The sequence below is a fragment of the Panthera tigris genome, chromosome A2, assembly GCF_018350195.1.
Source record: "Panthera tigris isolate Pti1 chromosome A2, P.tigris_Pti1_mat1.1, whole genome shotgun sequence".
In the NCBI taxonomy this organism is placed as follows: Eukaryota; Metazoa; Chordata; class Mammalia; order Carnivora; family Felidae; genus Panthera; species Panthera tigris.
Genome location: NC_056661.1, coordinates 20,298,685 through 20,313,821, shown reverse-complemented (window position 1 = coordinate 20,313,821; position 15,137 = coordinate 20,298,685). Strand labels below are relative to the sequence as shown.

The following is a 15,137-nucleotide window of genomic DNA, read 5'->3' as shown; positions in this document are numbered from 1 at the left end:
ACGGCCTGAGGAAATGAGTTTGGAAATGAAACCTTTTGGCAAGCAATCATTCTTAGAGTAACAAATAAGTTTTTTAAGTCTGCAGTTTCTGGCTGGGGCTTTGGTTTGTTTTCTAGTAATATTCCATTAGAAAAACCCTACTCTTGTGTTAGGCTAATGAGGCTGTTCACAACATGGGCCAAACAGCTTGGATGAGTGGAATGCTCTCAGAAGAAAAGAGGGTGGTGGCCCCAGAATCCTCCTGGAGAACCAAGCAAAGACCAGAGAAACTGGCACAGGTAATAGAGTAAAAATACTGTAGGAAAGAAATGGGACATCTGGCTTTTCCTTGCAAATATTTCACAAGAATAAAGGTAGCCTAAAAGAAGTGCAAGTGGTAATGGAAAGGGGAATCATATTATTAACTAAGATTCAGGGGTGCCTGGGTGACTCAGTTGGTTAAGCGTCTGACTCTTGGTTTTGGCTCAGGTCATGATCTCACTGCTTTGTGGGTTCAAGCCCCACATTGGGCTCTGTACTGGCAGCGTGGAGCCCACTTGGGATTCTCTCTCTCCCTCTCTAGGTGCCCTTCCACCACTCATGCTGTCTCCGTCTCTCTCAAAATAAATAAACTTAAAAAAAAATTTTTTTTTAAACAAAGATTCATTATTCACTTGGAGAACAAGTGAAATCAGGAATTGGATCCATTAATCCAGATGAATGTTAATAAGAAACACATGAAGTCCTTGTTAATTAATAGTTTAAATTTTAAGCATCCCCTCCACCCACCCAACCACTAGTGCATATTCAGGACCAGGTTTCTTGCTATTTTTCTCCCTGTCTCCCTGCTGCAAGAGGACAAGAAGCTACCTTGGGGAAACAGATGTTAAGATCTTTGCCATTTGTATAGACAGGAAAACCCTTGAAAATATCTCTTGGTCTAAACTCCATCACTTACAGTTGCACTGAAGGCTTACAGTGGAGTGATGCTGAGGAAAACAAATGTGCTAATGAACCACCAAGGCAAAGAAAGATCTTTTTACAAAGCCATGTAAACATAGGACTCTGTGACAGATACCAGCTGTGCGACACTTATACATCCACTGGAATACACATTAAGCAGCAACTGAAAATGAACTTTTTTTGTAAAGGCTAGATTATTCTAGGAGTTCCCTTCATCTAAATATTTCTAAGTACTTTATCTGGGGCAAGACATTGGACCTGAAGCTGAGCTAGAAGAAAATACTGAACCAGAAAAACATTTTGCATGAGGAAAGCCAATTCCCAGAGGCACCAGGTTTTGAACCTCTACCTTTGATAATCAGAGACCCCATAAGGTGCTGACATCCAACTTCTCCCACCATTCCAAGAGAATAGAGAAAACTCAACACAGACATCTGGAGAAAAGAAAAACAGGGGAATGAGGGACACCTGGGTTGGCTCAGTCAGTTGAGGGTATGCTCTTGATTTCAGTTCAGGTCATGATCCCAGGGTCAGGGAATTGAGCCCCATGTCAGGTTCCATGCTGAGCATGGAGCCTGCTTGAGATTCTCCCTCTCTCTGCCCTTCTTCCCCATTCATGCACATGCTCTCTTGCTCTCTTGCTCTTTCTCTCTAAAAGAAAAAGAAAAAACAAACAGGGGAAACAAAAACCACTCAAAAATGTTTCACAACATGCCAAGAGCCCCTAATGTGTTAGAAATGGAAAGCACTGTTTTCTCTCTACCTTTTTAAAGACAAAATCATGGTGCTACTCCCCAAGAGCCAAAGTCTCCTTATTCTCATACTACCCCACAAGTCAACGTTCAAAGGTCAGTATCAAGGAGGAGATAATGCCCCAATTTAATGTAGCAAAGCTACATCTCTAATTCCCCCACTCCCTATACCATTCTTCCCACCTTTGTAAAGATTTCATTATCTTCCCAGGCTTTACCTATTCCATCTTCAACCTGCCTCACACATCAAGTAAGTCACGAAGTCCTATAAATTCCACTGTTACAAATCTGACCATTTACTACTCCTGTGTAGGTCAACTGATCCAAACAGTTCAAATCCTCATTAATCCTTTCTGTAAAGTTCTAACACAGACCTAGTTGGTCTTCACCATCTAATAGGCCATCTCTTCTTCATGCTGCTAAAACAACATTCCTAAAAATCAAAGGTTTAATGAATGCTCCCCAGTAAAAACTTCCGTCAATTCCATGCTGCCTATAAAACAAATTCTAAACTCCTTCCTAACCTGATTCCAGGCCACCACTCCAGTCTCACTCTGGTCATCCCCCTAATGTGTCCAATTCTACATCAAACAAGATAGCTCACCATTCTCTAGCATATGCCATACTTGCCCTTCTACTTTGCCATTACTCATGCTATTCTAATTGTTCTCTCATCTCTAGTCAACAGTATTACCAATCAACTTCTTTCCTTAAAGCACAAACTAAGAGAGAAAGCAACCCATTACAGGTAGGGAATGATATGAATCTATAGTCTCAGAAGCAACATGGATTTGAAAAAGGAGTACCACTTTGGAAACCAAAGGCCCAGCTCCGCCACTTTCTTGTAAAGTTATACTGAGTAAGCCATTTGCCTTTCTGAGCCTCAGTTTCCTCATCCCTAAAATGTATCTGCTCTGCCTAACAGATAGGATTATCAAGATAAAGTAGGATAAAGTATGTCAAAATGTTTGTGAGGGGATGGACTAAAGCAGTACTTAGAGGGAAATTTATAATTTTGATTGTTTTTATTAGGAAAAAAAGGTAAGCACATTCTTAAGAAGTTTGAAAGTACTGCTAGAAGTAGAAGGAAGATCATTATAAGTAGAAATTACAAAGAAAGTAAACACAAATCAAGAAAATCAACAAAGCCAAAAGACGGTTCTTTGAAAAGGTTAGTACGATTGTTCAGATGTTTGTGCAAACCATGAAGAAGCACTATAAAAGTGAGTTATTGATATCCAATAGAAATGAAACTTCAAATAAAAAAAGCTGAAGTAATAATTTCTTTTTTGAAAGTGTTTCTCAATCTCAGCACTATTGATATTTGGCCACAATAACTGTGTGTAGGACGGAGCTGTCCTGTGCAATGTAGGATGTTTAGCAGCATCCCTGGTCTCTGCCCACAAGATGCCAGTAGCATTCCTCCCCCACCTCCCAGAAGTCGTGACAATCAAAACTGTTTTCAGACGTTGTAAATTGTCCCCTGGGAGGTAAAATCATCCCAGGTTGAGAAAGACTGCTCCAAGACAACAAAAGGCCACATCACACTATACCAGCTAAGACTATTCATAGCTATTCCTAATTTTAGAATAGCGGGCCGCTCTACCCATTAAGGTTGTGAGATGACCAGCAAGCCAAGGCAGGAAAGGCAAGACTGAACAAACAGGCAGGTCTCAGATGTTTCAGCAAAATTTCATAGTGTTCAAAATGAGAGAACCAGGAAAACTGTGAGCTCTAAAACAGGGGCAGAATTGCCACAAGTAACACAAGTATCACTTCCATTTGGGAGTGCCTGGGTGAGCACAGCTCTAACACTACAGTGAAACATCAAAAGGATACTTAATCAAATTCCAAGAAGTTAGATAACCCTAGCAAGGCAAGAGAAAAAGTACCTACCAAACACTTTAACACTCGGAACTTTAAAAGCAATAAAAATAAGTCATTTCAAATTTTTAAAAAATCGTTTCATCTGAAAGTTGTATAAATAGTAAAAACAAACAAAAAACCTCCAGTTACACAGCTGTGACAAATCACAATTAAATTCTCACCACTTCTAGGGGCACCTGGGTGGTTCAGTTGGCTAAGCACCCGACTTCAGCTCGGGTCATGATCTTGCGGTTTCTGAGTTTGAGCCCTGCATCAGGCTCTGTACTGTCAGCTCAGAGCCTGGAGCGTGCTTTGGATTCTGTGTCTCCCTCTCTCTGCCCCTACTTTGCTCCCACTGTCTGTCTGTCTGTCTGTCTCTCTCTCTCTCAAAAATAAACATTAAAAACAATTTTTTTAATAAACATTAAAAAGTAATTTTAAAAAATCTTGCCGCTTCTAACATAAATAATAAAGTGCACAGAAGGATATGTTTTGTTTTGTCTTAATAATTAAGAACCGAACAAGGAAAACAGAATTCCGAGAAGCCACGAGGGAAAACTGTGTGTATATATCCATTATACCCACCAGCAACATCTAAAATCCAATCTAAACCTGACATGAATCTAGGGGGTAGCTGAAATATAATTCTGAGAACCCAAATGATAAAAAGCAAAAAGTGATGCAGATACCAGGGGCACTCTAATGCCATCTTAAGAACCATGAGACCAAGGCAAGACAGTATGATGTATATGTGCTGCCGAAGCGAGCACATCAAGACAGTATGATGGTATACCGTTCCAGCACACACTATCTTCCATTATTTCTACTTATTCTACTTTATATAGAAAGGAACTACAGTACCATCTTGGGAGACTCCAACTGAATTACAGTGGACAGCAAATGATATCAGAAATGGTAATTTCCCTGCCAGAGGTGAAGTGGAAATAGGGCAGAGACTCCTAAACAGTATAAATGAGGAAAAACTGATCCCTGAACAACGTGACAACTGTCAGGATGAATGAGAACTGAAGACAGTACCAGCAGCAAAGAAACAGAATTGATGTTCATTCTCCTAGAATCTGGAGAAGAATAGTAGCACATTTTCCTAGTTCTACTAGTGTGGTCTGTTATAAACAACAGACAAAAACTTTATTCCTCAGTTAACAGGAAGCTTGCAAACAACTCCATCCTATGCTATGCAAGGCTGGAATGAACTGAGAAGCTCTATGGCTGGCCAGATGACCTCACACTGGACTAGAGAAGAAAAAGTCAATGCCACTTCAACAAGTTGGGGGCAAAGGAAGGGTTGAGCCAAATAGGAGTCCAGAGGGGGTCTACCAGCTATGAAGGTGCAGTTCTCTCCCATCAGAAGCAATCTATAGTCACTAGAAATGGCTGGGAGGCAGAGCAGCACCACAGGAGATGCAGTAAGCTTTCCGGAGTTGTGTACCTTTCATCTGAGAATGTCTCCCTAGGTAATCCCCTCATGTCCATACAAGCAGAATTGTGCATATAATTTCAGGAAACTCACGGTTACTCCCACACCTGCCTGTAGCCATCTGATGAATCCATGACCCCCAGACCACAAAGTCTTGCCACAAGGACTCTGCTACTGATTTCTCCATGACTCAGGCAAGATGCTCTACTCTCAAATCTTTGAATCTGAATCCACATGTCTGTCAAAGACGAGTTAAATGCTAAAGGTTCTTCCAGCACTAAAGTGAGGCCTAGATAGAGGAACAACAATTCACTTCCTGAGAAAGAGCATATGAGTTAATTGTTGCTATGCAACCAGTGTCTGCCTTCTCACAATAGATGATCTAAGAAATCCAACTGGAAATACCATGCTTTTCCAGCAAAAAATCCACTAGAAGAAAAGAAAAGAAAAGACAACCCATGTCACTCAGTAGAGCCACTCACCATCCAGTAGGTCTTCCGCGTCATCCCTGCCGTGCTCCTCCACTGCCACTTCCTCCTCCTCCTCCTCCTCTTCCGCATCCTCCAGCTCCACGTCCGGGTCCAGGTCTGGATCGCTCCCTGAGGCGGATTCGTCTGACATGGCTCCCAGAGGTCCTCAGTGGGCATTACCGACTCATGGTACACTGCAGGGGTCCTGAAAGAAAGAAAAGAGGCATCAGAATCACCAAGGGCTTCACTTAGGAACAGGATTCTTTCAAAGAGAAAATGCCAAGGATGAATGCCTTAGAAGGGCAAGCTAACCATACCTGAATCTCCACCTTCCTCACAAGTGCACTAACCCTGAGAAGCTCAAGTTTCTCTTAGCTGCTTGGACATGAAAATATCTTAAAGTGACCAAACACACTCTATGCCTCAGAATTACCATTTGTTCATTCCTTCAACTTCCTGAGCATCAACTCTCTATATTTCTGTTTATCCATACATATACAAATACACATTATAGATATATAATCACAGGCACTATACTAGGCTTTGGGGACACAGTAGGAAGCATGTTGGGGAGTGCTAAGAGGCTGCTGCATGCCAGAAAGAGATCAGGGAGAAGTTCTCATTGAAAAGAGGCCAGAAGAAGAGGGAGACACACAGACATCTGGGGAGAGTGTGTTCTATGGAGAGTGAGCAGCAAGGGCAGAGCCCAGGAGTGAGAGTAACTGGGAGTACTCAAGGAACAGGGAGTGAGTGGGTCCTGCCTAGAGCAGGGCCAGGTCCTGCCTTGGAGCACTACCCAGAAGACAGTCCCACTCTCTAACCACCTGAATAGAAGGCTTCCAGCAGGCAGCTGGCTATTTAGCACACTCCCACTCCTCCCAAGTATGTGGGGAACCTCAGGCTCCCCATGGGCCAGAATGCCCCTGTGCCCATCTCTGCTCTCAGGTTCTGTCCTACCTCTTAGCCCAATTCCAGCTCCACTTCTTCCAAGAAGTCTTGGTCAACTGCCCCAGTCTTCTGGGATCATATTCCTGCTTCTGAACTCCAATAGCCATGCTTGACTATGCTGACCTTCACTGAAGCCTTCACAGGGGTTACCTGGCAAAGTGGTTTGCCTTCTGCGGTTTCTCACCTTCAGACCAAACAGTAAATCCCTAAGGGCAGGTATTTAGCTGAGAATTGTTTCTTTGTGGCCTGGAGCTGGAAGCACGTCCTATTTAGATCAATTCGTTCATTCACGTTCACTCCCTCATTTGCCAACTTGCTCTATTAACCCTTCTATGTGCCAGGCACTGTGCATGTCTGTCTGTCTCACTCTTTCGCTCTCACTTGGTCTACTTTACTATCAGCTATAAAAGTCATTTCTTCTTGGGGCGCCTGGGTGGCTTGGTCGGTTAAGCCTCCGACTTCGGCTCAGGTCATGATCTCACGGTCCGTGAGTTCGAGCCCCGCGTCAGGCTCTGTGCTGACAGCTCAGAGCCTGGAGCCTGTTTCAGATTCTGTGACTCCCTTTCTCTCTGCCCCTCCCCTGTTCATGCTCTGTCTCTCTCTGTCTCAAAAATAAATAAACGTTTAAAAAAATAAAAAAAGTCATTTCTTCTTGAGGGGGACAAAAACAAGGTAAAGACTGCTCTGAGATAAAGCAAATATAGTAAAATGTTAACATAAAGACTCACTGACCAATTCTTTCCATTTTTCTGTATATTTCAAATTTTTCATAATAAAATGTGGAGGAAGAACACAAAATAAATAATCTTTTATACGACAAACTGCTACAGACAACCACATCCACAATCAGGTTATCCTAAAATTCCTCCCATCTCCCAAAATAAAAACTAAAATACAAGTCTCTAATTATTCAACACAAAAACTATTCCAGAACTGAAATCTCTTATTAAGGTCCAGACACAATTTGAAACAGAATTTTTATGTCCTCCTGAAACAAAATGAAGTAAACTGGATCCTTTAGAGTTCTAGAAAGCTAGAATTTAAGTTCAAGACTGTTTAGTTAAAAGCCACAGGAATTATGAGTGTGTATGTGTCCTGGTGGGTCATGCACTCAGCCTCTCAAGACAATGAAACCAAAAAAAAAAATCTGTGAAATGATTTAGTAATAAAATTAAAATTTTTGCATTAATAACGCACTTCCAAAACACGTACAAAGTGTATTAAGGCACAGGGAAAAAAGGTGTTCCACAAATACAAATTAATATAACTAATGCTGAGTCACCATTCACTGAGTGACAAATTCCAAATTTCTCAGGGAATAACTATCCTATATCTTTAAGTTCATTAGGTTTTGAAAGGAAGTAGTAAATCAATTAGATGTCAGCAGCTTTGGAAATGAAAATTATTCTGAAGATGAGTAATGATGATAACTCAACAGCAGCTACTCTGTATGTGGAAGTCAATGTTTATAATCAGCATAACCCCTCTGGTTCATCCTAGACTGCTTGAGATAAGTGTTTTGCTTACAGTGTGTTTGGTTGATTATGGAGTGGCTTTTAGAAGACAATTTTTAATTAGCAAGTACCTTAATGTAATCTGAATGTCTGTCATTTCAGAGAAGAAATTGTGTGGTTGTGGAAGAATGACAATCACTTAGAGGTAAACAATAATAATGAGAAGCCTCCTGTAAACCTAGTTAACAAACATCTTCAAAATAACCTCAGTCCCAAGCTCCTAATAGATAGAAGCAAATATCAATTAAACATCAACAACCAGGGGCGCCTGGTGGCTCAGTCAGTCAAGCATATGACTTCAGCTCAGGTCATGATCTCACAGTTTGTGAGTTCGAACCCTGCATCGGGCTCTGTGCTGACACCTCAAAGCCTTCAGATTCTGTATCTCCCTCCCTCTCTCTCTGTCCCTACCCCACTGAAGCTCTGTCTCTCTCTCTCTCTCTTAAAAATAAAAAAACACTTAAAAAAAAAAAATCAACAACCACACATACTACTAGAATTTGAGACATTGGTCCAGGCCCCTACTCAAAACATTTTAAGTACAGGACATTTTAAAATAGTACCCAGGCCAGGGGTACCTGGGTGGCTCAGTCAGTTAAGTGTCTGACCTCAGCTCAGGTCATGATCTTGCGGTTTGTGGGTTCAAGCCCCACATTAGGCTCTGTGCTGATAGCTCAGAGCATGGAGCCTACTTCAGATTCTGTGTCTCCCTCTCTCTCTCTGCCCCTCCCCTGCTCGTGCTTGGTCTCTGTCTCTCAAAAATAAATAAATGTTAAAATAAAAAAATAAAATTATTTAAAAATAAAATAGTACCCAGGCCATCAGATGCCCATAACAGAATAAAGTGGAGAGTGATAGATTTCTTAAATCCCACCAAATTTGGTTATTCTCTTTCCCTACCTTGCAAGAGCCACTAAAACTTCTTTACAGAGATGACACAAATGAATTTTCTCCACTCTTCAAAATCATACCAACGACTCAAAGGGCAGGTTTTGCTGTTACTGATCTCCTTCAAAAAAGCAACAGGGATGCCCAGGTGGCTCAGTTGGTTAAGTGTCTGACCCCTGATCTCAGCTCAGGTCATGATCTCACGGTTCAGCCTCTGGGCTTACAGCATGGAGCCTGCTTAGGACTCTCTCTCTCCCTTTCTCTCTGCCCCTCCCCTGCTTATGCACATGCATGCGCGCTCCCTCAAAATAAATAAACATCAAAAACCAAAAACAAAAAAAAGCAACAAAGGGAAAATGTCAGAGGAATAGTTAACCTTGGGAGGGCAGCAGCACAGTCAATTACATTCTGTCTATAAGGGTATCCACACATACAAACACTTCCATGTGGCACAGCCTTTCAAACACAGACAGCCTGATTCAAGAAATTAGCTCTCAGTAGAACTGTTAGAGGTGAGGAAAAAGGTGATAAGGAAAAAATGTATCTCCCTCATTTGCTCCTCAGCCCATGTGAAACACTGCCTCAACCTCCAGGGAAGAGGAGCGCTAGGAGAGTGATTATGGGTGTGCTACACCTTAATGAGGACCTGTATTCCTACAAAGCAAATTCTGGGAATCAAATTCTATCTTAATGAAACTAGAGAACTAGCTATTTAAAGAAACTCTAAAAAGAATCACTCTGAAAAGTAAATATCCAATCCCTAAGTAATATGTTAAGGTCTACAGTTTAATATATTGTGTTTGCTAAAAGAGGCTATATATAGTTATGAAGAAACCCACAGCCAATCCCAGGCCAGCCCCTTACAGCCTTGAGAGTAAAGGAAAATTTTGTTCCTCTGCCCTGCTAAGTTCAAAAACAATGTCACCTGTCTATAGAGTGGTGCCTGGCTAAGAATCAGTGAAATTAATCATGCAGGCACAGCCCTAAGACACACCCCTGGGGAGGAAAATACACAGGAGAGAAAAACACAAAGACATACACACATGCTAGCAAAGCCTTTGTTCACAAAGCAGACCATGCTTGGAGAGTGCACACTAAAATCATAGAACTGTGGGCACATACTGCCTCACCACTGTAGGGCAGCCCATGCAATTTCAGAGGTCCTCAGCAGCATCCTGATGCTATGTTTGATATAAAAGAAACCATTCCAAACTGCCATGTCCTCATTAATTTTGGTAACCTTGAGTTATATTAAATTTCCTCAAATTATCTCAAAGCAATTCCACAGTGAGTGCCATGCACACTTCTTTTTCCATTAAGAGTATAAACAAAACCATGCATTTATGCTAATTTGCAAGGGGTATGAAGTCTTAAAAGCATGAAAACATTCAGTCTAAAACTTTAGGCAACACTTCAAAGAAACACATTAGTCAAGCAATTTATATAATTCAAAGACTTTTTAAAAAAAGAGTTCAGTCCATTTCCAGTACTCACAGGGTATCAATAAGATTCTTCCAGTCTGCTGAGAGATCAACTGTGGATCTCTGAAGTTATTTCAAAACACCTTTCCTGGGCAAGACAAAAGCCCAATGCATACATGTAGTCCAAATGCCTTTTAATAACCTTTCAGTCACTTAAGAACACATTTAATACACACAAAGCAGGTACAGAGCTAGAAAGTGACACAGCTTGAAATATTTTATTAATGAGACTTTTGGCAATGTGGAGCTTAATTAAGACAAAATAAGGAAAAGAAGGTGAACAAAACATTCAGGGCTCTAAGGAGGAAAGCCACAGGAGACAACTCTCCCCAAAAGGCAATGCAGTGGGGACAGGCCCAGGGACTCAGCACAAAGCACAACAGAGGCACTGGAGCCATGTTTACAGAATCAGTCAAGAAATCTTAATTCCAGGGATGCCTAGGTGGCTCAGTGGTTAAGCGTCTGATTCTTGGTTTCGGCTCAGGTCATGATCTCATGGTTTGTGGGTTTGAGCCCCATATCAGGTTCTGTGCTGACAGTGCAAAGCCTGCTTGGGATTCTCTCTCTCCCTCTCTTTCTGCCCCTCCCCCTCTCATGCTGTCTCTGTCTCTCTTAAAAGAGAAAACAAAACAAAACAAAACCCTAAATTCTAGCCATAGCTCTATGGGAAACTAGCTGCATGACCTTGGTCAAATCAGTTCTCCCTCAGCTTCCATTACCCCTCTTGTTCTAGCCAGGAGAGAGATGGACTCTAGTTCATCTTCAAGATCCCTTCCAGATTCTATGACAGCAGTTCTCAAAGGATGGTCCAGGGACCCCTGGGGTCCTGAAGACACTTTCAAGGGAGCCACAAAGTCAAAATCATACATGGGTTAAAGAACCATCCGAAGTGCAAGACAGACCAATGGATTTTAATGTAATAGAATACAAGAAGTTCCTGGATGTGGTTTCGAATTCCATATTACAATTAACCTTGAAGAAACTACCACTTGTCAGAGTTTAGATACAGTATTAAAGAATACCCACAATTACCTGAAAAGGCTATTAAAACACTCATCCATTTTCCACCTGCCTTCTTCATCTACTTCTACAATACAGTAAATTAACAAAACAATAAGTGACAACAAATTATATGTAGAAGCAGATCTGAGGATCTAGCTATCTCTATTCAATCAGACATTTTCAAATTTTAAAATGTGTCAAACAATTCAACTCTTCTAATTTTTTTCTTTTGGAAAACAATTATTTTTCATTAAAAATTATTTAATACATATTGAGTTTATTATTTTAATTGTTTTTAATGTTTATTTATTTATTTTGAGAGAGAGTGAGAGGAAGGGGCAGAGAGGGAGGGAGAGAGAATCCCAAGAATGCTCCTGTCAGCACAGAGCTCAGTCTCACGAACCATGAGAACATGACCTGAGCTAAAATCAAGAGTTGGTGGACTTCAAGCTGTACTACAAAGCTGTTATCATCAAGACAGTATGGTACTGGCACAAAAACAGACACTCAGATCAACAGCACAGAACAGAGAACCCAGAAATGGACCCACAAACGTATAGCCAACTAATCTTTGACAAAGCAGGAAAGAATATCCGGTGGAATAAAGACAGTCTCTTCAGCAAGTGGTGCTGGGAAAACTGGACAGCGACATGCAGAAGAATGAACCTCGACCACTTTCTTACACCATACACAAAAATAAACTCAAAATGGATGAAAGACCTAAAAGTAAGACAGGAAGCCATCAAAATCCTCAAGGAGAAAGCAGGCAAAACCTCTTTGATCTCGGCTGCAGCAACTTCTTACTCAACACGTCTCCGGAGGCAAGGGAAACAAAAGCAAAAATGAACTACTGGGACCTCATCAAAAGAAAAAGCTTCTGCACAGTGAAGGAAACAATCAGCAAAACTAAAAGGCACCCGACGGAATGGGAAAAGATATTTGCAAAGGACATATCAGATAAAGGGTCAGTATCCAAAATCTATAAAGAACTTATCAAACTCAACACCCAAATAACAAATAATCCGGTGAAGAAATGGGCAAAAGACATGAATAGACACTTCTCCAAAGAAGACATCCAGATGGCCGACTGACACATGAAAAAATGCTCAACATCACTCATCTTCAGGAAAATACAAATCAAAGCCACAATGAGATACCACCTCACACCTGTCAGAATGGCTAACATTAACAACTCGGGCAACAACAGATGTTGGCGAGGATGTGGAGAAAGAGGATCTCTTTTGCACTGCTGGTGGGAATGCAAACTGGTGCAGCCACTCTGGAAAACGTATGGAGATTCCTCAAAAAATTAAAGATAGAACTACCCTACGACCCAGCAATTGCACTACTAGGCATTTATCCAAGGGATACAAGTATGCTGTTTCGAAGGGACACATGCACCCTAATGTTTACAGCAGCACTATCAACAACAGCTGAAGTGGGGCGCCTGGGTGGCTCAGTCGGTTAGGCATCCGGCTTCGGCTCAGGTCATGATCTCGCGGTCCGTGAGTTCAAGCCCCGCATCGGGCTCTGTGCTGACAGCTCAGAGCCTGGAGCCTGTTTCAGATTCTGTGTCTCCCTCTCTCACTGACCCTCCCCCATTCATGCTCTGTCTCTCCCTGTCTCAAAAATAAATAAACGCTAAAAAAAAATTAAAAAAAAAAAACAAAACAAAACAAAAAAAAAAAACAGCCGAAGTATGGAAAGAGCCCAAATGTCCATTGATGGATGAATGGATAAAGAAGATGTGGTATATATACACAATGGAGTATTACTCAGCAGTCAAAAAGAATGAAATCTTGCCATTTGCAACAACGTGGATGGAACCAGAGGGTATTATGCTAAGCAAAATTAGTCAGAGGAAGACAAATATCATATGACGTCACTCATATGAGGTCTTTAAGACACAGAACAGATGAACACAAGGGAAGGGAAGTAAAAATAATATAAAACAGGGAGGGGGACAAAACGTAAGAGACTCTTAAATATGGAGAACAAACAGAGGGTTACTGGAGGGGTTGTGGGAGGGGGGATGGGCTAAATGGGTAAGGGGCATTAAGGAATCTACTCCTGAAATCATTGTTGCACTATATGCTAACTAACTTGGATGTAAATTTTAAAAAATAAAAAATAAATAAAATTAAATAAATTAAAGAATTTAAAAAGAGCTGGACATTTAACTGACTGAGCTACCCAGGTGCTCCAAGTTTATTACTTTTTAAAGAAATTGATATTTTTAATTTGTTTTAATTTCTAATACAGTGAAGATTAACCATTATAACCCGTATAAACAAAAGCTTTTTGGGATCTTCAATAATTTTTAAGAGTATAAAAGGATCCTGAGACCAAATAGTTTGAAATCTATAGTCTTAGAGTCCATATTTTCAGGTATCATAAAGAAAAATTAGCATTTAAAAAAATGTAACAAACAGAATCACATTACATGAACAACAAAAAATATCTGGACAGTTCCATACTGTATTCAGATAAAAAAGTACAAGATTAATCTGATATATTAATGGTATACAGGTTATTTTATAGATGTAATTCAGCATCAAGGGCAAACTTTCTCAGTGACTAAAGTTAATACTACATTTGAAAAGTCAAACTTTTACTTTTACTATAATCCACAACCTCTTTAAAATGGCCAAGGGCTGAGGTTTCTTGTGTTTGCTCCCTGACTTAGGTTCTTCATCCAAGAGGTCACTGAGCAGCGCATCCCTGCAGGGTCAGTCCCAGGTATTTTGAATAAGTCGGAGTAAAACTCTAGAAGGCCACTGCTGAGAGGAGCAAATTAAAGGCTCATTTAATTCTCCATGGAGTCAGATGGAAAAAAAGGGGGGAGGGAGGGCAACAAACAATTGAGTTGGTAAGATATGAACTAAAGCAGCGGTGACAGCTTTGGCTGTGAGAAGGTTATGTGACATAGCCAATGCTCCCCAGAGGAATCTGGGCTCTGAAAAATTCTCTCTCTCTCTTCTCTCTCTTCTCTCTCTCTCTCTCTCTCTCTCTCTCTCACACACACACACACACACACACATGCCACATGTACATTATAATCTAAGGGCAGTAAAAAATAAAAATAATAAAAATGAAAATAAAAAATTAAAATTAAAAGTAAAAGTAAAAGTAAAAGTAAGGTCCCTGGATCTCTGAATACAGAGTAAAAGCAATTCTGGCTAAATATGTTACCATTCAACTTGTGACCCCTGTATCTCTTTCCACACAGCTCTCAATTCTTAAAGTGAGGATGACAGAGATGAGGATCTACATGGTGGGGGCATGTTTGGCCTACTTTCCCTAGGCTTGCTGAGGCCCAAACCAGCCCTGAGTGCAGACCAGCCTAAAAGCAGGTCGGGTTTATCTACTAGATGGTAAGACTGAAGTGGCTTGGAGAGAAGCCAAATCATGGCCAGTATCTCATCTCTCCAACTCCCTCTATCTACAACCACCTCCACTGTCCCTGACCAGTCTGTTCCCAAAGTCCCAGCCCTCTGAGGCTCTTCCTTTCTCTTAGGAGTTTCTAACTATCACAGAGCCATGGAGCTCAAGGCTGGTTGTCTTCAAACTCAGACAAACACAAGCTGAGCACAGAGGGGATGGTTTGCCCTTCATAGTCCTGCAAACATTCAGCACCAACTTTGGGGATGATCTCTCCATATCTAGTCAACTTATGTACCAGATACAGTCCTGAAAAGCTCTGTGCTAATAGCATTTCAATAAATCAAAACTTTTAAAAATAAAACTATAACAGGAACTCTACATGAATCCTTCTATAATGCAAATAGCCACTAATTTGCTGAGTTGATGTTGATTGCTTTAGATTTTCAGTTGTC

The 15,137-nt window shown here is 41.0% G+C and overlaps 1 protein-coding gene across 8 annotated transcripts in view; it reads right to left on the bottom strand.

Annotated features, from left to right (window-relative positions):
• RAD54L2 (RAD54 like 2) overlaps positions 1-15,137 on the bottom strand; it is a 117,863-nt gene that overhangs the window by 63,697 nt on the left and 39,029 nt on the right. For 7 of the 8 annotated variants that reach the window (XM_042979049.1, XM_042979042.1, XM_042979045.1 and 4 more), the window contains one exon: positions 5,481-5,673. In XM_042979049.1, coding sequence (XP_042834983.1) covers positions 5,481-5,619 — 139 coding nt within the window. In that variant the 5' untranslated portion in view covers positions 5,620-5,673. Of the gene's footprint in view, positions 1-5,480; positions 5,674-10,312; positions 10,388-15,137 lie in introns of all 8 variants that reach the window. The other variant, XM_042979046.1, reaches the window with a different exon arrangement.